General features: G+C 41.1%; 1 protein-coding gene across 3 annotated transcripts in view; it reads right to left on the bottom strand.

Moving 5' to 3' along the window:
- Positions 1-16,189: 16,189 nt before the first annotated feature.
- INSC (INSC spindle orientation adaptor protein) overlaps positions 16,190-26,975 on the bottom strand; it is a 132,395-nt gene continuing 121,609 nt past the window's right edge. For all 3 annotated transcript variants that reach the window (XM_045371540.2, XM_005578537.4, XM_005578538.4), the window contains 3 exons: positions 23,638-23,793; positions 22,177-22,253; positions 16,190-16,794 (listed from right to left, as the gene is read on the bottom strand). In XM_045371540.2, coding sequence (XP_045227475.2) covers positions 16,666-16,794; positions 22,177-22,253; positions 23,638-23,793 — 362 coding nt within the window. In that variant the 3' untranslated portion in view covers positions 16,190-16,665. The remainder of the gene's footprint in view (positions 16,795-22,176; positions 22,254-23,637; positions 23,794-26,975) is intronic.

Raw genomic sequence — 26,975 nt, forward strand, 5'->3', positions numbered from 1 at the left:
TTCCCCTCTTTCTATTGGTGCCAAGAATCAAGACCAGAAGTTTTTCTTTCAGCCTTCTGGGTCAGATGATTGGGTTTATTTCTAATTCACCCTTACAGTGCAGACAAAATCCTTTAGAGCCCCAGCTTTTTGCTAGGGGCTTCTTTTTGGACTCAGTATGTCCAGCAGTCTCTGGACTTTATTTTCATCCAATAGTATTATGTGAGGCTGCTTTCCATCTGTTAGCAAATGCCTTTATGGTAAACATTTGCCTCATGGATTTTCACTTTTGCTTGGATCATGGCTTTTTATTCTCTCACCAGCTCATTAAAGCTTTTAATAAGATGTTGTATATAACTTATTCACTGTTTTCCATTGTTTTCAGTGAGTGTCAATCAGTGTACCTCATCTCTGTCTTATTATAGGAAATGGAAGCTCCAGGCACCTTGCCCTTTGGCAAGATAATTTGTCCAAGGGAAGGCCAGGCTGCCACCTGCCTATTTTACTCTCTCTGGGATACCTTCTGAGGAACTAGGACCCAGAAAGATGGGAGCCCTGCCTTGTGCTCCAGTATTTGGATAGGCTTACTTGTCTGCTTCAGCCTGCTAGCTCTACTTGTCCCCTCCCCGAGGTCCAGTCCCACTGTTTCCACTAGGCCAGATATCCTGCCATGCCTGCCCTGCAGTTCTGATCTTCCTCACCTCCATTACATGAACCCAAATCAGTCCAGCCTGATTCTCACACCTGCAGAAAAGTATAGAAGTGGATTAGATCCTAAGTCCCTGAATGCACTTGATTTTTAATTGCTAATTTCTTTTCTGGGAGCTCTACCCCATTTTCCTGCTAATTTTCCCATCTTTCTTAATATTCTTCAAAGTTCTGTATCTTAACTTGTGCTAGAACCAAGTGCTGAAAACAGTGGGTTCCAGGATGCAGCATGTAGTAAGAAAGGAAGAAGCTCAAACTTTGGACTCCCAAATACCAAAGTTTACATTCAGATCTTCCACTTGGTAGTTACCACCTAACTTCCCTAAGCCTCTATTTCCTCATTTGTAAATATAATTTTGTCAGATTGTACCAGAGATAATAAAGTGTCTAATTCAAAATAAGTGCTTAATTTAAAATGCCTAAAGCAGTAAAACAAAGGTTATGGAGTTTATGTGGTCAATATTGTGTTACTTTATACTTTAAAGACTAGAATTTAAGCAATTACAGAAAGAATGAGAAGTCCTTGCTGTTACATATCAGCTCTGATACAAGAAAGTGTCATAAACTCGTAAAGGCCACAGTGGAACAGCAGCTAGTATGGGCTATAGAAAGAACTGAAAACCAGCACACAAAAACTAAAGCTAAAACTCAGAATATGGCAGAAAAAAACCTGGATCAGAACCAGGCATACACGTGAAGACACTTAAAGGACAAGGAAGTTAAGAAACTTGTTCAGGATCAAGCAAGCAACAGAGCAGCCTGGCTCCAAAAGCCAAGTTCTCAGTCTCTTTGATATGCTGCTTCTACAATGTGAGCAAACTTCTCTGCTCAGAATTTCCACTAATAAAGCCACGCAAGAACCCACTATCAATTATCAGAGTTGATGCATGAAAGGAAACGTAATTTCCACTTTTGGCCCAGAGATTCCTGGCTTAGGGCCTAACCCTTGTGAGGCATTGGTGGACGCCACAGGCACCCAATATCTTTAGACTGTATATTAATTTGTAGCTCCTATATATAATTATATTTAAGCTAACTAATAGTAAACCATAAGAGGTGCTTCCAGAGCAGCTTGCCCTTACCTCAGTTACAAAACCTTTCTCATCCCATCATCGTGTGTTTTTGCATCTGGCTCCAGGACTAGATTTGCATGTCTCAAAGGCAGGGAAAGTTTCCTATTCTTCCATTTATTTGTCCCCCAGGTCTATGATAATCTCTATTACATCAATATAGCACAATAACTCTTTTAAATATATGAATGACAAAAACAATAATAAGTCGCATTTTGTTTTGTACCTTCAAGGTACTAGGCTCTGTGTTAAACACATCCCATATACTATTTCTAATTCTTACAACAACCGTGTGAGCTTGATGTTATTCTCATTTCATAGATAAAGTACAGAGATATTAAATAATAGCCTCAGGTTAAATAGTAAGTGGCTGACTGAGATTTACATCCAGATCTAGATGACCCCCTATCTGTGTTCTGTCTTATGACATCAAAAAAAAAAGACACTAAATACACATTTACAAAATAAATAAATTAGATCATTACATTTCATCATGAGAGTGCTTCTCGACTGTATTCTACTGTTGTCTTTTCAGGTACCCAGTCAATAGCACAATAAATGGATGGAGCCAGATGACATTTACAGTCACTATCCTGTGTACAGGGAAAGCAGGACTGGTTGGAAACTTGCCTTCAACATCTAAAAAAAATAAAAATAAAAATAAAGGTAGAGAGTGATCAGGGCTCAGGGTTTTGTGGATGTGGTCCGGCCTCCCTCAGGCAGGCTGGGTTGGGTAAGATCCTCTCCACTGCCCCATGGCTGTTGGATCCATGCCTACCTTGGATATAAAACCAAAGTTCCATCAACTGGGCCTTCACATTTTTTCCCACTGATCGTACCGCCATTTTCACCTTCAGATTCTGTCTCACATCAGAGGGGGTGGTTCAAGTTCAAACACTGGGATTATGTGTATTTTCAATTGTTTAGGGTCACAAAGAAAATCTAAGTAAAATCTGGTCATTTTTCTTTTAACCCAGCAATTATAATCAGATGTAGACAATATTGTGTAAGCAAAAGTGAGCATAGGCTTTGAAGTCAGACCAAACTGAGTTCCTATCCTGAATCTGCTGCTTAATAGTCATGAAATTTGGAGAAAAATATCTAATCTCTTTGAGAAACAGTTTTGCATCTGTAATCTGGTCATAACAATATCTTGGAATGAAATTCAAAGATGCATGTAAACTGTCTTGCACATTAATAAATGTTTATCTCCTTCCCTCATCCTGTTTCTTCAACAGAAAGAATATGAGAGCTAACTCTCATCCAAAAGTAGACAAAAATAATGAAAGTTGCTTAAAAATCCGATTTCAACTCAAATCATGCAACTCTTATTTATATCAGGACAGTATGGAGTAAAAGAGAAACATTTTATTATTTTTTCATAATCAATAGTTGCTTTTCAAGATAAAAATGTTTAACTCTATTATTATCTATAGAATAGCTTTCAATATGCATACCACAATAGAATTCTTTTAATTTTTTTCAGATAGTTCCACTCTTAGAAAAATTTTTCCTGTGAAACAAATTCCAGCTATTAAGTAACGATTTGATTTCTTGTCTTTATTAAGCAACAACAAAATCTAATGACTGCTAGAGCTTTTCACAGGGTGTATCCAGCAAGCCCCAAGCAAAGGAACTTAGTATCTTAGTTATCTGAGCTTCCTCCACTGGGCTCCCGGTTCTCAATTTACATCTTTACAGACTCCACCACATATCCAGAGAACTGAGTTGTATTGGAATTTGATTCTGGAAAGATATCCACGCAGTAACTTTGTATCTAGAGTCTAGTGGACCAGGAGCTGACAAGATTTTCTTTCCTGCTACACAAAGAACAGAGCAGTTGCTGAGTTGAGCCCTGAAAACAAAGACCTTGTTTTGTATTGTTACCACATGCTCCCTTCCTCTCTCTTTGGAATTTGACAAGCAAATTGGCATTTGTGTTGCTGAGACTATCATAGAATAGTGATTGTTAATTATACCCTAGATGTCCTGCCTCATTCTGCCATGGATGTATTATGCTAAATGTGTGCAGTGAGCAAAAGATCTTAAATTTGATTTCAAGTTGCATATCTCAGCATGCTGACACACCCGCCCCAGGTCAGAGAGTCCCTAAAGGGGCCTATTGGGAGTTCTTCTGCTCCAGAATTTCTGGTTCTAACTTACACCAGAAAGTATTCAAAGGGTCCAGCAGATGTCAGTATGAATTCTTGAGTCTCTCCTGGTTAAGTATTAACAGATCAAATTACATCACCCACTGCCCTGGTGAGCTGTCTCTAGACAGGGTATTATAGGAGCTTTAGCTTCGAGACAGTCTTTTCTATGAGGATCTACTCCTCTAATTGGTAAAATTCTGACCTCACATCTCAACCCCAAAGCTGGATGAGCGATGCAGTCACAATTATAAAGAACCTTCAAGGGATGAGACAAGTGAATAAAGTGGCTGTTTCTAAAAATAAATCTGTCTATGCCAGCTATCGGTTTTCTTCTGCATAACTGATCTTGATAGATTCTCAGCATCTTCAGTCTCTGACCTGCAATCTCTCTCTTTATAACCATAGACTGGCAGGGCTTTAGGTTGATTACAGCTTTAGAACCAACAACCAGAGACAACACTGCTGGTCTTAGGTGTGCTGAGACACTCCTCTGAATACCTTTTTGATTCATTTTGGGATAGTTTAAAAAGTACAGAGAGTATTATAACTAACACCCATATGTCTATTACCTAGATTTAACAGCTAGTAACATTTTCCCATATATACTGCAGGTCTTTTATTTTACTATTAATGAAATAAAGGTCTCATATTCTCCTCTTCAATCCTGTTCCCTTTCCTGCCTCCCCAGGGGTAGATATTGTCTTGAAGTTCATGTGCATCTTTCCCACGTGTTTTAGTTTCCTGGGGTTGCCATAGAGAAGTACCATAAGCCAAATGACTTAAATAACAGAAATTCATTGTCGTGCAGTTCTGGAGGCTGGAAGTTGGAGATCAAGGGTGGGCAGGGCTGTGCTCCCTCTGAAGGCACTAGAGAAGGATGGGCTCCAGGCCTCTCTCTAGCTTCTGGTAGTTCCTTGACTCGGGGCAGCATAACTCCAGCTTCACATGGCCTTCTCCCTGTACATGTGTCTCTATGTCCAAATTTCCTCTTATAAAAAGGACACCAGTCATACCGAATTAGGGGCCCATCCTACTCCAATATGGCCTCATTTTAACTAATTACCTCTGCAATAACCCTTTTTCCAAATAAGATCCCATTATAAGGTACTGGGCGGGGTGTTAGGAGTTCAACATGAATTTTGGGGGCATAAAATTCACCTCATAACACCATCCATGTATTAATACTTTAACAACATATTATTTTTCCATGAATATCATTTAGTATCTTTTACATATTCAATTTTTGTATAAATGGCATTGTACTGTGTATATCTTTTATCACTTTCTTTTTCTTATTCCAACAATATGTTGAGATGCACTCAGATGACAAATTTTTCAAATTTACTTATAGTATTTTATTTTATGAATTTACTGCTACCAATCTCTTCTCTATAGTAAAATTTAAAATAAATACAAGGTTCAAAATGTCTTCCAATCAGTAAATAATAATGGATATGTGCATCTTGGGCTTGGATTAAATGAGCTCTCTGTCATCCTTGCCAAGACCATGTGCCTGTTTAACTGAGTTTTTGATCCTGCAATTTTATAATTTCAGGCCTCAGCAGGCTCCATCATTAAGGAAATATCAGACAATAAGAGGAGAGCCACTTAAATCTTGAAAAATACTGTTAAATAACAAAGAAGAGAAATAAGACATTTTAATTGATAAAGAAACTTTAAAATTTGTGTCTGCTTTGGGAGAGCCCTCGGATGACAGCTGAATGTCCGAAGCTCAAGGCATAGACATTTAGGAGGAAGGCAAAGACCATAGATCAGGTGTGTGGGCGCCCCTGCAACCTTTATTCTTGTGGACTGGTCTTTGGGGAGGAGACCAACCCCACTGTCTTTTGGTCGCTAGTCACAGAGAGCAGGCAACCTTGCAGGCCAGGTGTGGTGCCTCATGCATGTAATCCCAGTACTTTGGGAGCCTGAAGTGGGTGGATCATGAGGTCAGGAGTTTGAGACCAGCGTGGCCAACATGGTGAAACCCCGTCTCTACTAAAAACACAAAAATTAGCCGGGCGTGGTGGTAGGTGCCTGTAATCCCAGCTACTGGGGAGGCCAAGGCAGGAGAATCACTTGAAAGTGGAAGGCGGAAGTTGCAGTGAGCCAAGATCATGCCACTGCACTCCAGCTTGGGCAACAGAGTGAAACTCCCTCTCAAAAAAAAAAAAAAAAGAAAAAAGAAATGAAATTTTCTCCAAGAACTGCCATACAAGAGTGCCAACCTGATATGAGGCCATGAACTTTCTCAGTCGGATTGTTTGATACATTTCTCAAGATACACCATCTAAATGGCAAACTTTTCAATTTAGAAGTACTTTAGAAGTATAGGTAAGTTCATTATTAAATTTTAACAAGTTTGAGGTTTAAAGAATAAATTTTTCAAAAACCATTGAAAATTAGCATGTCCCTTTCCCTACCCTTGTTCCTCAAGTCATGCAAGGATTCTGCTGAAAGCACGGCACAGTTGGGAATGGTGTGAGCAGCCACGCCTGCAAAATTGGGCTAATGCCCTGAAAGTTGCTTTTTCCCCTGCCTTCCCCGAGAGCAGAAACACACTCATTCATATGTAGTATGACTCCCATGTTCCAGCTGTCATGCATGATCATCATGGCCTGCACCAAGGTGAGAACTGGGTCTATTTTAAGAGTTGATGGTGGGATATGTCTGCAGTGGGACTGATTCAATCTCAGGGTGGACAAGAAAGAGGCTGTGGAGTTTACAAGAGAATGCCATATTAACCACATAGGCAAACTGAAGATTCTTGGTTCTGTGTAATGCCAAAATTTGAAAATAAGCAAATACCGCTTTATAGATTATCCCTTTATAGACCCCTTTATAAAAATCACTTTATGGATTTATATTTGGGCTGCACAGTTTCTTTTGAGGACCTCAAGTCCAACACACACACACACACACACACACACACACACACACACACACACTCTTACATATACATACAAATAGCCTCTTATTTCATTTTTATCAGTTATGGATAGCATCAAAAGTTGTATAAGAAGCCCCAATAAAAACTGTGTTAAAGAAGACAAGATTGTGGAAATAAATAGAATCTCTACAAAGGAACCATCAGAAATATCTAACAAAAAGACATGTTAAAGCATTTGTTCCCAAAGGCTGTCATTGTTTTAAAAATTGAGCTGATAATTTATAGCATCCACTTTGATTTGTCTTTGATGCTTTACTCTGAAACTAGAATAAGGAGTAGTTATTTTAGAGATTTTTCTGGTGTTGGTCAGGAATTGCACAAGACTTTTATTTTCATTATTTATGTTATATTTTATTCTCATTCCTATTCTCTTTCTCCCTGAAATAATTTTCATATCTATGACTGAAATTTTAACAAGTGTTAAAATATTGTGTATCTGTGCTTAAGAATTAACTAATTAAAATGTAAACTTTTTTTTTTCCAAATAAAGTCTGGAATTTGCCAAAGTGTTTTAAGATCGTGTATAGTGTTTGGGCTTATGTATACACAAATAAAATAAAATATATGTGTACCAAGTGGAATGATCATGGATTTTGGTTTCAGAAAGTGTTTGATCAAATCCTGCCTTCTATTATGTGATCTTAGGCAAGATGTAAAGTCTTTTTAAACCTCAGTTCCCTTAATTGTAAAAAGGAATCAATAATATCTACTTAGCAGGAATTGTTTTAGAAATTTAGTGAAGTAGTATATATACAGTGCCTGGCACAGAACAAGTGCTCAAGAAATGGCAGCTGTGATAGTAGTAGTTATTTCTTGGATCCAAGTACCAGCTTTTCCATTTATTTGCTCTGTAATTTTAAGCCTGTTTCTTCTTTCCTAGGTGGAGGATGTAGAGCTCAGCCTAGATGGTCCCTGCATCCCTCACAGGATTAATAGTCTCTGTTTCTAACACACTATGGACCTGCATCTAAAGCACTGTCAAGGAGGACCAGGCAACCTGAATAGATGCAAAAGTGGGATTCAGTTAACTTTCATTGTAACCACGTTTATTGAGCACTTGCCATTAGGCGCTATTTTAAGTCTTTTCCATGTATTGCCACATTTAATTCTCACAACAATCCTATGCCTAAGGCACTATCATTATCCCATTTTACATATGAGGCAATTGAGGCACAGGGAGGTATGTATCTTTCCCAAGATTATATAGTTAGTAAATGGTAGAGCCAGGATTCAAATCCACGACAGTCTACAGTTTTAACCACTATACTTTTCTGAAGGGATTGGCTTATCTACAACTCGCCACCCTCTAGTCTAAAATCAGAGGTAATCCTGGCACTTACTTATATTTATTTTTCTTTCCTGAGCCTAGAGCAGACCTTCATGATATGTTTGCCGGAGGACAGTGGCTCTACAAAGATCCAGCGCCACATCTAGTTGCTAATAAGTGTATGGTGTTAAGTCCCTACTTTTTTCCTAATTAGCTTCTAAAGTCAAAGAGATATGGAATCTATCCCGCATCAGCATTAACTTTCTGGTTCTGGCAACACTCCTTGACCCCTCTAAGCCTCTTCCCCATCTGTAATGGAGAGTATGTGTGGAAATACAATAAAAGCACCCAACTCACAAGGAGAAAATGAGAGGTAACACTTGGTAAATGACTCCAGGTAGGAGGCACTCAATAATTATGATCAGCATTAGCTGCATACTTTGAGGCAAATTTCAAATGGAGCCACTGAGCTGAGGAAAGGCTCCTTCAATTCTTCCCCGTTCTGTGTGTTCCAGAATAGGATTCTTTGCCCCAGGGTCCCTGTTATGACTTCTTACCTAGGTCATAGATATGACCAAGTTCCCAGTCTACACTCCAAGGCTCTGTTAAAATCGGTTGGACTTTGAGAGGGTCTCATCAGTTGAGACAGAGTCATGTCTCCTGCCTGCTAGGGGTGCACAGCCTGGAGAGAGAGGACAGGACGTTCTCCCACCTGCTATGGGCTTTAACTGTAAATCTCATCCAGGGCTTGACGTCACCCCTTCTTTCCTCATTTAAACTTTCTCTTTCAAAGGTTCCACCTTTCTGAATATTATTAAAAAAAAAAGAAAAGAAAAGAAAAGAAAAGAAAGACCCTGCAAGTCTTTGGCCTGAGTTTTCCATTCTGTGTCCAATTTCCTTTTCTTCCTCCTTTTCTTTTGTTGTTAATAAAGTTTCCTTTATGTGTAACACCATCTTTCCACACTATGAATTTGTGGGTGTTACAGAAAGGTATCATTGAAGGGATAGTAATTATTCTGATGTTTAATATAGCCAGAGACAAGACATGACAGAGCCGCAGGTCTTCCTAGGGCAAGTCCTCTCATGAAGGATCGTACGTCGGAAGCTTACGTAGTGTCATTTGTGTCTCAATGCCTTTGAGTAGGCTCTCGGTTTCCTCATTCTTTGATCTTCCCTTCTTATTCTTTTCTACAACTTATATTAGAAAATTAGACTTACACACTTCCTGCTCCCAGCCCTCCTTATCCCAAGCAAAAAAATTCAAAGGGTGTGGAATATTGTTATTAAGCAAGAAAGTACATTTTCTTCTGCTTGTTGCATTTTCCTTTTATTCCCTTTTGAACTGTTGTTTTTGAAATCATATTTCAGTGGTAATTTTCTCTTTACCTTTATTCTTCTAACAAATGCAATTATTGCTGGCTTTGTTCTACCACAGCTGGCGGCTGGCATGGTGAGAGACGTGGAGAGGAGTAGAGGGAAAAGGAGTGGGTTTGTTTTCAGTTCTGTATGCTCATTTTGGTAGCAGTGGCACACAGGGAGATAGTTGGGACCTCAGAGATATTGACACATTAGACTTCCTGAAATTGAGTGAGCAGTTTAGAAAGAGTTTGGAAAACATGAATGTGACTAGTAAAATAGCATTTTAGACAGAAAAGCCTTGCTAAAAATATAATCAATGTGGTGGTTTTAAAATATGTCTGAAAATTCTTTGATAATCCACTCTTCAAACAGTGGAACTTCATTCCCCTTTCCTTGAATGAGGGCTAGATGCAGTTACATGCTTCTAACTAACAAAATGTGTCAGAAGTCATCTAAGTGACTTCTAAGGCTAGCTCATAAAAAGGATGGATTCTGTCTGGCTCTATCTCTCTTGGATCACTCACTCTAGAGGAAGCTAAAAGCCACGTCAAAAGGACACTGAAGCAGCCTGCGAGAGGCTTAAATGAAGAGTAACTGAGGCCTCCCACCACCAACTTGCACCACCTTGCCAGCCAGGTGAGTGAGCAACCTTGAAAGCAGATCCTCCAATCCTATTGATGTCTTAATGTGATCACAGCCCTGGTGAACACCTTTTTAAAAAGTAACAGTTTTAATTGAGATACAATTCACATATCATAAATTCATCCTTTTAAAGTGTATAATTCACTGGATTTTTAGTATATTCACAGAGTTATGCAACATTCACCATCAATTTTCATCACACCAAAAAGAAACTCCATACTCACTAGCAGTTACTCCACGTTCCTCCTCCCCATATCCCCTGACAACCACTAATCGACTGCCTATCCATGCAGGTTTGGCTACTCCGTACATCTCATATATTTGGAACAGTACAATATGTTGCCTTTTGTACTAGTTTCTTTCACTTAGCATAATGTGTTCAACGTTAATCACTGTTGTAGCCTATATAAATGCCTCATTTTTTTATTGCCAAATAATATTCCATTGTACGGTTTATCACATTTTTAAAGACTAGTTATCAGCTAATGGACATTTGAGTTGTTTCTACTTTGGGGCAACTATGAGTGATGCTATTACGAACCTTAGTGTACAAGTTTTTGTGTGAACATTTTCATTTCTTTTGAACATATACCATGAGTGGAATTGCTGGGCCATATGGTAACTTTATGTTCAATATTTTGAGGAACTAACAGAATGTTTTCCAAGTGGCTGTATTATTTTACCATCCCACCAGCAATGTATGAAGATTATAATTTCTCTCTATCCTTACCAATACTTGTTATTGTATTTTCTTCATTTTAGCAATCCTAGCCAGTATGAAGTGGTATCCCATTGCAATTTTGGTTTGCATTCCCTAATGACTCATGATATGAGCATCTTTTACATACGTTTTGATCATTTGTATGTCTCCTTTGGAGAGATATCTATTCAAATCCTTTGTCCAGCTATTAATTGGGTTGTGTTTTTATTGTTGAATTATAATAATTTATTGTATCTGATATCAACCCCTTATCAGATACACGACTTGAAGATATTTTTGCCTATTCCATGAGTTGCCTTTTCACTTTCTTAGTGGTGATCTTTGAAGCACAAAAGTTCTTAATTTTGGTGAAATATAATTTATCTATTTGTTCTTTTGTCACTTTTGCTTTAGATATCATAGCCAAGAAACCATTGTCTAACCCAAGATTATAAAGATTTACACCTATGTTTACTTCAAAGAGTTGTATAGTGTTAGCTCTTATACTTAGGTCTATGATGCATTTTCTGTTAATTTTTGTGTTTGGCATAATGTAGCTTTCCAGTTGGATTTCTTTTGCGTATGGATGTCTAGTTGGAGTTTTTACAGAAACTCCAAACTCATTTTGCTTCTTCCAGGAGCTGCTATGCTGCTGCTTTTCTTTTTATTATTATTATTATTATTGTTATTATTATTACACTTTAAATTCTGGGGTACATGTGCACAACGTGCGGGTTTGTTACATATGTATACATGTGCCATGTTGGTGTGCTATGCCGCTGGTTTTTACAGCTATTGTAGTTTTGAGGCTGCTGGTCTTTAAGAATACCCTGGAGCTAGGGAGAGAGGTATGAGAATGAGACAGGTTAAACACTACAAAGCTCACTGTTCTTACAGAGATTCAGGCCTTTTTCTTTAGAACTCCTTGGATTATTGCAAGCCTTTAATTAATTTTCAAAGTTCTGAAAAAAGTTGATTTTTACAATCTTAAACAGTGTTGTCATTGCTTTTATGGAGAAGCAGACTTTGGGAGCCCTTGCTCTGCCATTCTGTGAATGCTTTCAACATCTTCATTAGAAACTTATGAGAAATCCTGAGCCATATCCACTCAGCTAAGCTATTTCTGAAAATCTGACCCACAGGAAATATAAGAATAAATTTGTTGTTGTTGTTACTGTTGTTGCTGTTGTTGTAGTTGTCATTGTTTTAAGCCACTAAATTTGGGAGTAATTTCTTTTGTTGAACAGATAACATGCCAAGAGATAGACACCAACGCTAGGACAAACAGATGAATTTTCAGATTATGGCTTCATATAGGGTGAAACTTTATGATCCTGAGGACTGTCAAATAATAGAGAAAGTAAAGACATTCAGTGGAGATGTGAGAGCAATAATGAAGAATTCTGTTAGAAGGGATACCGTCAAGGGGACCCAGCATAACAAAAGTGAAGTACTGGGTCATCTATAGAGTCCTTTCCAAAATGATGACAGTAATGATGATGACAACAACTTACATTTGCACAGAACTTTATAGTTTACTAAGAACTTCCATACAAATGATCTTCCCTAATCTTAATCCTAACCCTAAGAGGGAGATCAGGCAGGAGTATTATCCCTACTTTACAGATGAGAGAACAGAAACTCATAGAGGTACAAAGCCCTGTCCAAAGTCAACAACAATAAAGTAGTAGAGCTAGGATTTTTAACTCATGGAGGAATCCTCCTGATTCCAACTGGTGGTGACTCTTTCTCCATACATGCTGCCCACGTATCCTAAAGAATCTGGGTGTCCAGATTTCCCCATCTAGACACAGTATATAAATGTAGACTCTACTCAACCTGTGGGCTTCCTGAAAACCCAGTTCCAGCCTTAATCCCATCCTAGGGCCTAGAGATAAAGGAAGATTGCAGGCAATATGTGTGCTTTAGGCCAAGAAAATCCTGACTTTTAATCAGTCAGCCACCCCCATTCCAACCTGATCTGTGTGACGTGAGCTAACTTGTGGCTGCACCTGACTAGTGAGGACTTTATGCCCATGGCCTCAATCATGAAAGCCTAAGGCCACATAAGCTGGTCAATGTCCTGCCCAGTATAGTAGTTGCCTTGTACAGAGTGTAGGTAGAGAGTCAGCAGAGTGAAAGTTACTATGGGAAAACCATGGAGCAGAGTCAAGGGCTGGTGTGGAAGGTGGAGACTCTTCTACCTTTCCCTGGAGCACACTTCTGGCCACAGCCTTTGGTCCCATGTCTAGGAACCATCAACTATGCTGACTCCTCTCTTTATAGACTTCCTGTGATTTTAACAGTCTGCTGCAGTTGATTCAGCTCTGCACCAACTTCTGAATAACTCTGTCTTCCTTCCTCTAAGGCCTGGGACAGGTAGTTCCCTGAATATCTCTATCTTCCTTACTCTGAGGCCTGGGACACAATCTACTTCCCTTTCTCCAGGCGCTGGCATCTCCTACTCCACCCTTCCTGGTTCTTTCTGAAACAAGGCTCCAAGGAGGGATATTATTTGCCTCTACTTATAACCCCCTTACTTTCCCCTTCTCTAAAACAAGTCTCATAAATCCTGTTACTTGATGGTTTGCTTTAGGCCCAAAGTAATACTGGTTGCTTTTCAGAGGAATAAGGAAGGATGTAGACTTTTCTACCTGTGCTATTATTCTCAGTTTGGCCCCATCCTAACCTTACCCAGATCCAATCTCTACTCTTCTCTAACCTGCTCTCTTCTCAAGTGGCTGGTTCCAGAGGATTTCATAACTGGCTCTCACCAGAGTACTAGCCAATGGGAGGCACTGGAAGGAGGTCAGAAGGTGAGAAGAGATGGTCTGGGTATTTCTGTCCTGCTGCCTCCCTGCCCAGACTCCATGTCCCTCACAGCAGCTGAGTCCCTATGGCTCCCACCAGATAAGCCCCTCTGCCACAACTGCAGCTCTCAGTGGACTTTGGTAACACTATTATCTCACTTGACCCTTCTGCCCTTAGCATGGTAACGGCTTACCTTGGTGGTTAGTCTCTGGGTGACTTAGCATCCCTCAATAGCTCTCTTAACTCTGCATTCAAGTCTCCAAGTAGTCTCTTTACTAAAACTTTATTATTTGAACCACCCGAGTTAAACTCTGTTTCCTACTAGGCCCCTGGCTGATATATATGCACTTTCACAATAAAGGTTGCAGTGTAGGAATGTTCAACGTTATATATTATCCGAAGAGCAACTCCCCTTTAATCTCTTCCAGTTCTGTGATATTAGTGACCAACTAGCCTGATATTGAGGAATGGGCAGAACTTTGACCTTGAACACAAAAGGCTACGATTTAGTCTTCATTCTGTATGCTTTGGGGAAAAATCACGTGCTTCCCCTCAACACAGGCCTCAGTTTCCTCACTATAAAATTAGTATTAAACTAGATCAGTGATTCTCAAAGTAGGGCCCCTGATCTCTGGGGATTCCTAAGACACATTCAGGAGCTCTGTGAGGTCAAAACTATTTTTATAAAAATACTAAGAAGTTATTTACGTTTCTCCACTTATTGACATTTGCACTAATGGTGCAAAAGCAATGGTAAGTAAAATTGCACCTTAATATGATCAAGGCAGTGGCACCAAACTGTACTTATAGTTATTGTATTCTTCACTGCCACACACTTAAATTTTTAAAATGCCAATTCCACTTAGGAATATCCTTGATGAAGCAGTAAAAATTATTAAGTGTATTAAATTCTGACCCCTGGTACATGCCATTTTAACTATTCTGAGTGATATGAAAACTGCACTTCAGGCATTTCTACTGTATGCCAAAGCAGAATGCATGTCAGTTTCAAGAGAGAGGTACTTGTGTGATTGTCTGACCTGCTGTATGAACTAGTTGCTTTTTCTATGGAACACTACCTTTACTTGAAAGAATAGTCAACAAATTGTGGTTATTGAGACTGAGGTGTTTGGCAGACATTTTCTCAAAAATGAACAAAGTGAGTCCATCTCTTCAAGGGAAGCAACTGACAGTGTTTGTTGCCAATGACAAAATTTATGCTTCCAAGCTTGATAGCTTCCCAATATTTAAAAACTTTTCTGATGAGATCATAATGATATTAACAAAAGTTATTTGTTGATATCATATAATGAAAGTTGCCAATATCTTAGCATAACTCAGTGATATATATATACCTTATTTCTAAAAATGGAAGCTTTGTATAAGGACTCAGAAGACCTTGGTTTGAATCCAGGGTCTGCCATTTTCTTGCTACTTCAGCTCCATTGCTGCATCTGTAAAATGAGTTTCCTCTGTTTCTTCTCTGTAAAATGGGTATATAGTAATAAATGTTAATATCTATACCGAGAATGATATAAAACAAATCCATGGCACCTGGTTAATGTTGCACAAGGTTTTCTATCATAATAATCATCATCATCATCACATTAGGTGGGAGGACCTAGACATTACCTTTCTATACAGCATATGACTTCAGCACAAAGGCTTTGGTAATAGATATTGCCAGATTCAAATCCTAGCACCACTTACTAGCTAGTGACCTTGGACAAATAATTTAATAATCTGATTATAGGTTATAACATATATGAATACACTAATTAATACGTGATTATTGTGAGGAATAAATTAGATAATGCACATTACATGCTTCGCCCATGACTTGGTTCATTAGATTAACTCACTTAAACTAGTAATTGGGAATTTAAGAAATGTTTCTTGAAACATTATTATAATCATGATTTTACACAATTATATCATGTAAATTATATCATAATATGATGGCATTAATATTTTCAGAAGGATCCCCAGATTTTTGTGATATTTTCAAGCAGTAATATTGGTAAACCAGCTCTCTAGGAAAAAAAAAAAAAAAGCAAAACTGTGCTTTATAGCATCTGCGAATTTCTGTGGTGTAAATACTCCCACTATGGCCAATTTCAACATGAGGGCTCATGGGGTAGCTCATGGCTACCAACACAAGGTCACTGAGTGCAGAGTTGGGAAGAAATTCCCACAGTTGTCCCTTGTGAGTGGGCATGAGCTGGCTTCAGCACACCACTGCTCTCAAGTATAGTTTTGAGGAGGAATCATTCAATAAGCCTCATCTGAAGATTCTATTCACCAGGAGGTGAACAGGAGGTTACACAAAAGAAAAGAAGCCAAAGGAAGCAGGGTTTCTGGTGCCTTTGGAAGTATTTTTGAAAGTCACTTTGGTTTCTCACTAAATCAATCAGAGCTTAACCTATTTATACACCTGTGAAAACAAGACAATTCGATATGTACTTTTAATGGTTGGAAAAGTTTTTGGGGAATGAAACCTTGGGAAGCAAGAACTTAGTTTAAAACACAACTTAATAAGAAAATCTGGGATATATATAATTCCATTTATTAAAGAAACAGAAACTTTTTTCCAATATATTCTACCCAATTATGGAATTCATGTTAGATTTTTGAGAAGAGCAAATATAGCTTAAAAAAAAAAAACTCTGCTAGGCAGTTGAAATACTCTGGTTCCGAAGTTTTAAAAAATGAGGCAAGATTATATAGTGAGAGTAGAAAAAATAAGATGAAGTGGAATCACCCATGACAATCTGTCATATTAGCCATTATGAATTTCAACATCTGCAACTGAAAAGCTACAGAAGTCAAAAAATAAAAAACAAAGAAGATTCCCAAGGACCACAGACTGTTTGATGATGTTGCTCTAAGATTTCGCCCTCCATTTATTTCACACAAAAATAAGTATAAATAAGATGAGGAGAGCTTGTGTGTACTCAGGTGTGTTCACTGGTGCGTACTCAGAGGGGGCGTGAGAACAGCCAAATGTCTTTCTTCTCCCACACCCACTACACAAAACTCTCCTCCATGTTGCTGCAGAGTAAGAAGGAATCCACAAGCCGAGGCTGGACCAACTGCTGAAAGTCAGAGTCCTGGAGGCCTTCGGGGCAGACCCCAGCCAATCTACGCAGAGCAGCCTGGGGAGAAGACAGAAGAGGTGACACATATCAGACTGGGCCATGTCAGGTACGTGTATTTCCTTCACCTACCCTGAAATGTGCATTTCAGGAAGTGGTGCATTTACCAGACAATTTGGGCTGATCATCATGTTGGCCACTTGGCACCCCAGCGACCATCTTGGTCCCCTGGTCAACATAGCAACCACATCTCTTGTTCACCTGGCTTTATTTACACCTTGATCACTAAGATAGATGTCATCTGAAAGCTGTTAATAATCTTAGTAATGGTCTTTACTGTTTCCAGATCCCTAAAGTAAACTTAGAATAGCAAGAACTATTCATTCATCCATAAATTCAGCAAGGTCCTATGGAAAGCACTATGGAAAAAAGAAGAAAAGAGAGGGAGAACATATTGTAAAAGTAGATAAGAATTCTGCTACTGAGAAATTCAACATCTGGCAAGGGGGATGAACAGGAAAGAGAGGTGCTGGCAGAATAAAATCATTCCCCAGCTCCCCACACAATAAGCAATGACTATGCTATTTCTGTTTTATGTCCATGTGTCCTTGCTCATATTCTTAATCTGCAATCCAATGCTCTACTTCTGAGCTATACCCCCTCCTCCTTGCTCATACTCTTACTTGTGACTTGAAGTGACTTCCTGCTCTTGCCTATCGTTACCTCCCCCATGAAGCCTTCCCCAATTACCCTGAAGCAGAGACAGTCCATACCTCCCTCCTCTGTGCAACCAGGGCCCCTGGGCGGACCTCAAGTTTCTCACACTTGACTGTAACTAGCTTTTAGGTATTTATCTCTCACACTAGACTCTGAGCTCCTCAAGAGTAAGGATCTTGTTTTCTATTTCTCTGTATCTGTAGCAGACAACACAGAGGTTGGCACAGGGCTCAACAAATGTTGACTGAAAAGAAATGAATAAACGAAGTGCTTTAATACTGAGATCTGCTGATAGTGCAACCTGAAACTAAATGTGAGCTGTGCACCTACCTAGACCTGTTTACCAGTTAACTGAGGCAATGCATGTTGTGCTTAATAAATATTAATTTCTTCCCTCTTCCTGGGCATATACACAGCAGGGAACAAGGTACCTCTCTTCTCCCACCTCTGGAAGCAAAAATAGTGGGGGAATATCTAGAATGGCAAAAGAAGCAAAGAAGGAGGGAATGCAAACACTGAGGATCTCCCCATAGCACCTCACTTAATCCCTACATGATGTTGCAAGCTAAGTGTCATGATCTCCATTTTGGAAATAAGGAAACTAGGGCTCAGAGGGGGAAAGTGGCCTTCCAGACATCACACAGGAGTCCGACTCCAGGGCACTCAGACCTACACACACAGGTAGGATGCTGCAACCCCAGGATACAAGGTTATATTGAGCATAAGGCAGGGATACCGCTCATTACCTGGACATGGCAGGTAGCCTGTTGCTGAGAAATCAGGCCAACAAAGTGAAAAGAGAGGATAGTTTGAGCTGGTTGCTGGGAGTCACAGGTGCTGTCATGTCCAGGCAGGGTCAAAGAGAAGGAGCGTGTGTCTCTGTGCATTAATGAGCAGGGTCTGTGACTCTAGCAATGGGAAGTAGACTCCCCAGAACTGCCTCCAACTAGCACATCTTGACTCTCATGGGGCATGGTTTACCCCATGGGCTAACGAGGGTAAACTTCATAGCACTTTCTGATTCTTCTTGGCTCCAACAGGGAAAGATAACCCCATTGCCCTTGAGTTTTCACCATGAAAACAGAATCAGGGATTTTCTGAAGATGAAGAAATAAGGCCACCAGTGCATTTTCGCATCATTAGGGATAAAAAATAAAGCAAGAAGGGAGACAAGGAGACACAGAGAAATAGAACATAGACTTATCAAGAGAGCAAATAAGACAGAAAAGGGAAATAGCCAAAAAAAAAAAAAAACAGAGAAAAAGAGACAACAGAGAAAAAAGAACAAGAAGGAAATATTAAAACAGACAGAGATGAACTTGGTGGAGAAAAAAGACCAAGTATAAAAAAGAGATGGAGAAAAAAGAGAAATCGTGGCAAAGAAAATAAAAGAGAGAGCCCTTAGGAGGAGGGGAGATAATAGGAGAGAGGTAGGGTGAGGTAAGGAGGCAGAGAGAAAAAGGAAGGAGTAGAGAGGGACAGAAAGGAGTTATGGTGATAAAAAGAGGGGAGGGAGGGAAAGGAGAAAGAGAAACTGCTGAGAAGGCAAACCCTAGAAAGAGAGCAAAGCAGAAACCAAAACACAGCAGAGAACAAGAGAGAGAGAAGAGACACCCTTACCTCCCCACGGTCCCCAGAAAGTCTACAGGACATGAACCCTACCATAGCTCAGAGCACCCCCTCCTCAGTGTGCAGCAGCCTCAAAGGACCCTGCACCCTTGCCAACCCTTCTCTCAGCCTCTGCTTCTCTGGGAGGGTTAAACAGCTAGTCATCCTAGAATCTCATTCCCAGATAGCCTGAAAGCACCCAAGCATTAAACAAGCCTGGCAACCTACTGACAGCTGCTTCATTCGGGAAAAAACCATTCTGTTTGGGAGAGATGATCTGCACTGCCACCTTCCCAGACAGGGGAGACAATAAGTGAACCTTCCTCCCTCCACCTGGAGGGAGCCTTTGAAGCTGGAAAGGTCTTGGGGAAGAACAGGAATGGTGGCTTCTAACTCCACCTGCCAGGCTAGACTCCAAGTGAATCTCACCAGCCAGGAGACCACACTCAAATGTTGGAACATTCCTAGGGACAAACTATGGACACCCCCAAGACTGGGAGCTAGGAAAAGGGGAAGCAAGTCTATCAGTCCCCAAGTCAATTAATACATAGTCACCAAACTCAACGTCCCATGGATATACAAAAAGCTGGAAAAAGTCCCCTGCCCTAGGAAGGTTCCAGGCTAGAGGGAGAAAAATACAAATCCTCCTCCATGAGTCAATGCTGGAGACCAGTGCCATAAGAGATGGGGAGAGAAAGAGCATGGCTTGGAACAAGATGGTCTGGTTGAAAAGTGCAGGCCTCTAGAATCAGGCAGGCCTGTGTCTGAATTCCAAGAGCCTCCCCTTACAACACCTGGGACAAAGATAATGGAACCTGCCTTGGACTGAGTGAAACAAAATCCAAGACAGGAGGCTCAGGTTCATGCTGTTTATTCTCTGGCTTTGCACCACACAGAGCTCCTGGAAAATTTTGTGAAGGAGAGAGATTTACATCTAAGCTTGGAAGGATTGGCAGAATTTTAATAAACAGAGTTATAGAGAAAACATTTGCTGGGAGCAAGGGTCAAGGCACACAGTTCAGGGTGCTCTGGCTTAACCCAGGTGGACAGGGCCTGGAGACAGTGGGAGGTCTGCAGGCCCTAGGGATGGTCGGAGCCAGACTGAGAAGGGCTGAACAGACGGACAGTGGCCCAGAAATAATGGGGAACCATGAAAAGGTTCGATGGAGATTTCATGAAAGTGTCATGATTATAAACTGTCATTAGGAAAATTAACTCAGAAGCCACACGGAGAATGGATTAGGGAGGGAGGGGTTCTCTTCAGCATCCACCAACTCATCCACAGAACAAATATAATCCCTTTTCGGCTTGAAAGTCCTTAAAGTGATTAAAGATAGTAGCCAAGCTCTTCTGTGTGCTCTCCTTCACACTAATAAAAATGATAGCAGTAATAATCACAAGCCCTCATATTTGAATGGAGCTTTATAGTTTCCCAAGTGCTTTCAATGCTACCAACATTTCCTCAGGGTCTATTCAGAGTCAGGCAGTGGTAGTTGGGGTCAATCATTACATGTTAATTTCCTCTCACTTCACTTGCTAGAACAGGTGGAATTAAGAGGATCTGTGAATTTGAATGAGAAAAAGTTACATCTTTATTTTCACCAATCTGTAACTGAAACTTAGCATTTGCTTCTATTGCAATGTGAATGCAGCAACAAACCATGGCATCTTCGCAATCCCTGTGACTTGTGATTTCCCAGTAGAAATTACAGATACTTTCACAGCCCATGAAAGTTGTTGAAAATATTTTCAAATACCATTTATGGTCTGCACAAGTCAAGATGACAATACTTACTAGACTTACTGCTAGGTCTTATTTAATATGTTGGCTAAAAAGCAAATATATTAATATATCACATATTATTAATAATTTTAAATATAATTGGTTTTGGTTTTAATTCTATACATTTTATTTTTATTTTTGCATTTAAAAGATTATTCTGAAAAGGGGTCTGTAAGCTTCACCAGACCACCAAAGGCACAAGAAGATTAAGATTGCCTTGAACATACCAAAATAAAAGCCACAGAAGGGCAGAGATTTTTGTCTTTTTTACCTGCAGCTGTATCCCCATAGCCTAGAACAGTTAATGGAACACAGGATCATTCCGTAAACATTTATTGAATAAAATGTATAGCATTGAGTGACTTATCAAATGTCACACAGCTCATTAATGGTACGACCAAGACAGGTCTGATTGACTGTAATGCCCTACTGTTTCTACAATTGCGAAACGCCCATCAGAAACTCCCAGAAAAGAGACAAGCTCAGCTCAAAATGGGCTGAGGAGAGGACTTTACTGTGAGACAGCTTGAAGGATCTTTAAATCCATCACTTCCCCCTTGTGTTCTTTGATCACAAGAGCCAGCACTTTCTTCTGGAACTTAAGGGTTCTGTTTATAGAGTGGCTTCCCTGCTCCTAAATGTTTTCAAATGGAAGCTACTCTACTTTGGGAGTCCTTACAGCCCTAGTAGGGAAGAATATATAGACGAAGTGTGCATTCTCTGTCTGGTACTATTGATTATTTCATGATGGACCCCCAGCAAAAAGAAGTTGGGTGGGGACTTCCTAGGATACACTTGCTTGTGTTCAAGGTGAGGATCCAGGTTGCTGCTGAATAGTCCACTCTATCTTGTTGTGTTCCTTCTCGTTCTGTTCCACAAAAGTGGAGGGAGCTACAATGCTGGAAGAGTGCCACCAGATGGGCTCCCTGTAGGGATAAGTGGAGGCTTTTCTTCCTTTATTCCCTTTGGAATAGGCAGGGGATATCCTTATCCTAGCTCCCACGTTCTGCAGGCACCATGACATAGACAACACCAACTAGCGTTCCACGGGAACCTCAAAGGTTCCTGTTCCTAAAACTGTAGTGGTAGAACAGAGGGAAGAGGGAGTTTCTCAGCCATCATCTTTCACACATATTACCTCATAAAATTTTCATCACGATTTTATGAATTAAGTGAAACAAATATTATAATGATCACTATCCTAAAGAGAAAAGCTAAAGCCCAGAGAGGTTTTACGGCTTACTGAAGCCAGCCACAGCATAGCCAGTTCTCCTGGCCCCCTTGTCTGCATCCTGAAGGCCAGGGGAAAAGCTGGGGGAAGACTGAGAACTCACCAGGCAGGCCACGAGCACGGCATCACTGCTGTTCCTTTCTGATGGGGATCTGCAGAGCTCGATGAGACGGGACATGCCTGTAGGAGACACAGGGAGAGCCTCAAGCCCAGGACGGGGACCAGTCGGGCCTGACCCAGAGGTTCTGGGCCTCCCTTGCACACCCAATCTGCCAGAGAAGGGGGCTGAACCCACCTCGGGGAGTCTGTGGTGGAAACTTTCTACTTCCTCAGTGGTGAGCAGAGCCTGGTTAGGGTCAGGCCAAGCTGAAGCATCCAAGCCAAATCCACAGATGTGGGTTAACATTTGAACCTTTACCAGACAAAATTCCTAGCTGTGTCTTTTTTTCTCAAGTGCCAATTTCAGCCAGAAAATATACTGTGGCTAAAATAACATAAAACTATAGACTCTACTAATATTTCCTAGGGCTTTACTGAGCAGAGTTAAGTGAATGACTTAGCTTTGCAATGCAGACTGACTTCTTTCAAACTTTAAGAAAAAAAAAAAAAACCCTCATTATACGATAGCAGTAGAAGGTATGCAAATGCAGTCTGCGTGTCCATCCTCTGTAAGGTCTTGAAGGAGCAGGAACCCTCTGCTGCCCCAGGCTGTCCCTCTGGGTACCTGGAGGATTGGTGACACTGCCATGCCTTTCTCACGCTTCTTCCTGAAAAGCCTTTCTCAGTCTTCACATGGGAGTAACTTTTACTTACTTTTTCAAACCACAGCAAAGGACTCGCCCCCTTGTTAAAACATTCTTTGACTCACCCAGATAAACATGGGCTACTTCTTGTGCATGCCAAATGCACCATGGACATGCTTTGAGTGTCACTCCCATGATACTGAAGTGAGAATATCCCTTTTTTTATTTGTCACCTCCATGAGGCTGTGAGCCCCTGTGATCAGGACAATGTCACATCCAGTGTTACATGCCCAGCACTCAGAACAGAGCTTAGCATAGAGTGGGTGCTCTGAAAATATTTGTTGGGTAAATAAGTGACTAACTGAATGAATGAGCATGTTAATGAGTGAATTAATGGAGGAGTTAATGGTGAATAATGAAGTCATGAATGGGTTAATGAATAAATGAACTAAAGGATAAATTAATGAGTAAATGAACGTGTAGATAAGTAAACAAACGAGTATATGAATAAATGAGCAAGTGAATAAATGAATGAGTGAATGAAATAATGGGGTTCTTATTAACAGTCTGCAGGTGAGTCACTATTCTGGCCAACTTTTACCACTCTAGGTCCTTTCTCCCTCTTGCTTCAGCCCCAGGTTACAAACTAGACTAGGGGCTGCACCCCTGAGCCTCCATCCCAGCATTTTCTAGCCCCCAGAGATAGGGCTTATGCCATCCAGTCCTTGCCCTGTGTCCACTGTTGCCACCATGAAATCAGAGCTGCTCCCGCCCCCAATCCCCCCACTCCACTCCAGTCACAGCCAGCAAGCACCACTCACAGCTGAGCCGCACAGCCTCCCGTGCCACATCTGGGTCTCGGCTGAGACGAGCCAGGGTCACTGCAGCTTTCTGCTGGACTCGCTCACAGGCTGCCACCTCAGCAGGGGTCCCAGACCTTGGCTTTTCGGACAGCATGCCCATGATGAGCTGGACCCCTAGGCAGGAAGCAAGGAACAGTTTGTACCTACCCCCAGCATGGAGCCTTCCCCATGGGGCCAGCTGGACAGGTGGCTGCAGGGTGCAAGCAAAGGCTGTCAGGATGACTCCAGGGGTCTCACCCACAGGGCAGAAGCTGGACAAGGCTATTTCTCCATGCCTTCTACTCCTGAGGGTGTCTTCATATACCAAGTCACTATACTTGGGAGGAACATCTGAAGACATCTTTATTTTTTTAGTGCTATTATTGAGCTTTTACTCAACACTGTGCTAAATGCATAGTAAATGCATAACGCCCTAAAACCTTCTAGTAGCCTCATGTATTTGGTACCATTATAATTCCATTCTGAAGCCCAGAGACAAGTGAAGTGTCTTGCCCAGTGTCACATAGTTAGTAGTTGAGGGAGCTGCTACTACAATTCAGATGTAGCATCACATTTAGGATTTAGAAAACAAAAATGAAAGAAACTCAGATAACTGGTTTCTCTACATCACCTCTTCACTTCTGATACTGGCTGCAATTCAGACAGGTCCAGTAGTGATGAATCCCCCAGGTAAGAGGTGATCCAAACCTAAGCTGGATAATGACTAGATCAAATGTTTTAGAGTGAACTCAAGCTGGAAAAGGGTGCAGTAGTTAGACTGAGAGATTTCGACCTGAATAATCTCTGCTGAGAAGCCTCCTACCTCCCCCTGAAATCAGATTCGTCTTCTGATTGTTCTAGAAACCACACCCATATCCACTCATACCTCCTTGCCTTTACCCAGTCTTTCTTTCTACAAGGGATGCCGTTTTCCCTCTTGATGCTCCATCTAAAAAACTCCATCCTGCAGGTTGTAGTAAAAGTTCATCTTCTGTGTGAGCTGTTGCCCAACTGCCCATCCCACACTCCCCCCTTCTGCACCCAGTGGCTTCTGCAGCTTAGAACTTAAGCCAGACATTACCCAAGAATATAGTTTTGCTTTGTTTTGTTGCTCCACACAGCGTCTACAATTTTTTAGATTTTTGATAGTGTGCTAATTGGAGGATTTCTGACTTCTGAAACTGCCTCCTGAATTTTAACCCTAGGCCCTCATTTCTGGACAACAAATTTTTAAAGCTTATTATGAGTTCCTTCTTTAAAAGAGATTGATCCTGTCTCTGGTGAATTCACCTCATCCATTTACATTACCTGTCTGAATTGTGTAGACATCTAACTTTGCAACCTGTGATTTAGACCATGAACTCTCAAAGCCCAGCCTGTACAACAAGATTTGCCCTGTCCAGACCTAAGAGACCTGTCTTCCAGTATACCCCAGTTGCACTGACACCTTTGTTGATTCCTCAAATCCTGCCCTGCTTTGGAAAATAGCTCCTTCATTAAATTCTCTTCAGGTAAACCCCGTGAGACTGCCACTGTTTCCTGAAAGAGCAGAGGGTCTTAGCACAGTGCTCATTCTGTGCCAGACCATCTTCCAACATGCTTCATGTTAATCCTCACAACATCCTTATGAGGTAGGGATTATTTGTATTTTGTTGATGAAAAAACTGAGAGGTCATATGGTTAGTAAACACAGTGCCAGGATTCAAACCCACAGAGTATGGTTCCAGTTTTCAACCCCAATCACCATGATAACCTCCCTCTGTTGCATTATTCTATTGTAGATGTTATATTTCTATAATATGTCACTTTTGTTAAGTTGTGCTCTCTGTCTAGACTGTGAGACCCTCTAGGACAAAGGCAGGGATTTAGTTATCTCTGTTCTCATTGTCTACCACAATGCCAGGCACATATTAGGTCTCAATAACTGTTTACTGAGCGAGTCAGTCAATAGCACTTTGTGAACCATAAAACCCTCTACAGATGCCAGATATTCCAATCTCAAATTCACAGGCCTTTGGAGACCCACTCCCACTGAACACTTCAACATAAGGCTCTATAAGTGCCGAAAGAACAGGGCACAGATGCAACAGCTCAGCTTCATGGCCTCAGCTGGCTCAGCAAAGTTTCTCATTATTAGCTCAATCACATAAAATTAACACAAAATGATGTCCTTCAATTAGTAACAGAGCAATGGGGGATGGGAAAGTGTATGTTTGTTAAGACAGCAGGGAAGCCTGGGAGAAGGGGGTTTAGCAAGAACAGAGGCAGCCGGCCCAGGCTCCCAGCTCACTCCGCCTCATTAGCGTCTCTGGTTTCCAACCGGTTGCTAATTGCTCCCTTATTTCCCAGTCACAGGAAGCCCTCACCATCTCTGCTCCCAGCTGCAAGGCAGCCGCCTTGTCCGTTGGCAGAAACGGCTTCGATCAGCTCCCAGGCCAATGAAACCTGGCCCACCCCACCTGGACCTTGGTGACATGTTCAGCACCAGATGGAACAAGGGAGCAAGTGGGAGAAGAGATGCTCTCAGTGAGGGCTCAAGACATTCAGGTTGCCCTGACCTGCTCTACCACTCACCCCTTCCTCAGCTTTCTACTGCAGCCAAATCCAATAAGATAGGAACAATTTAAAGTTGGAATGTATCCCTTGGTAGGAATCGATTTTTTTATTTGGTGATCATAATGAAATATTTGCCTTCTCCTCACCACCTTATTAAAATACCAACCATCACCACCCCACCCTGATACTACCTTACTCTTCTTCCCTGCTTCATTTTCCCCAGGGCACTGTCACACTATCATCACTGGACATTTGCTATCTTCTTATACATTATCTGTCTTCCACTAGAATTTAGGCCTCACAAAAGCAAACAAATATTCACATATATAGGCCCAGTTGCCCACATACAAGCACACACATATATGCTCATGCAAGCGTGGAGACACATGTACCTATTTTTTTTTTTCTTTTTTGAGACAGAGTCTCGCTCTGTCGCCCAGGCTGGAGTGCAATGGCGTGATCTCAGTCCACTGCAACCTCTGCCTCCCAGGTTCAAGCGATTCTTCTGCCTCAGCCTCCTGAGTAGTTAAGATCACAGGCGCCCACCACCACACCCAGCTAATTTCTGTAGTTTTAGTAGAGACGGGGTTTCACCATGTCAGTCAGGCTGGTCTCGAACTCCTTACCTCAGTTGATCCACCCACCTCTGCTTCCCAAAGTGTTGGGATTACAGGCGTGATCCCTGCGCCCGGCTATATGTACCTATTTACATAACCGCACAGGCACTCACACAAGCACAAAGACCAGTCCCCTACATCCAG

Source organism: Macaca fascicularis, chromosome 14 (assembly GCF_037993035.2).
Source record: "Macaca fascicularis isolate 582-1 chromosome 14, T2T-MFA8v1.1".
NCBI lineage: Eukaryota > Metazoa > Chordata > Mammalia > Primates > Cercopithecidae > Macaca > Macaca fascicularis.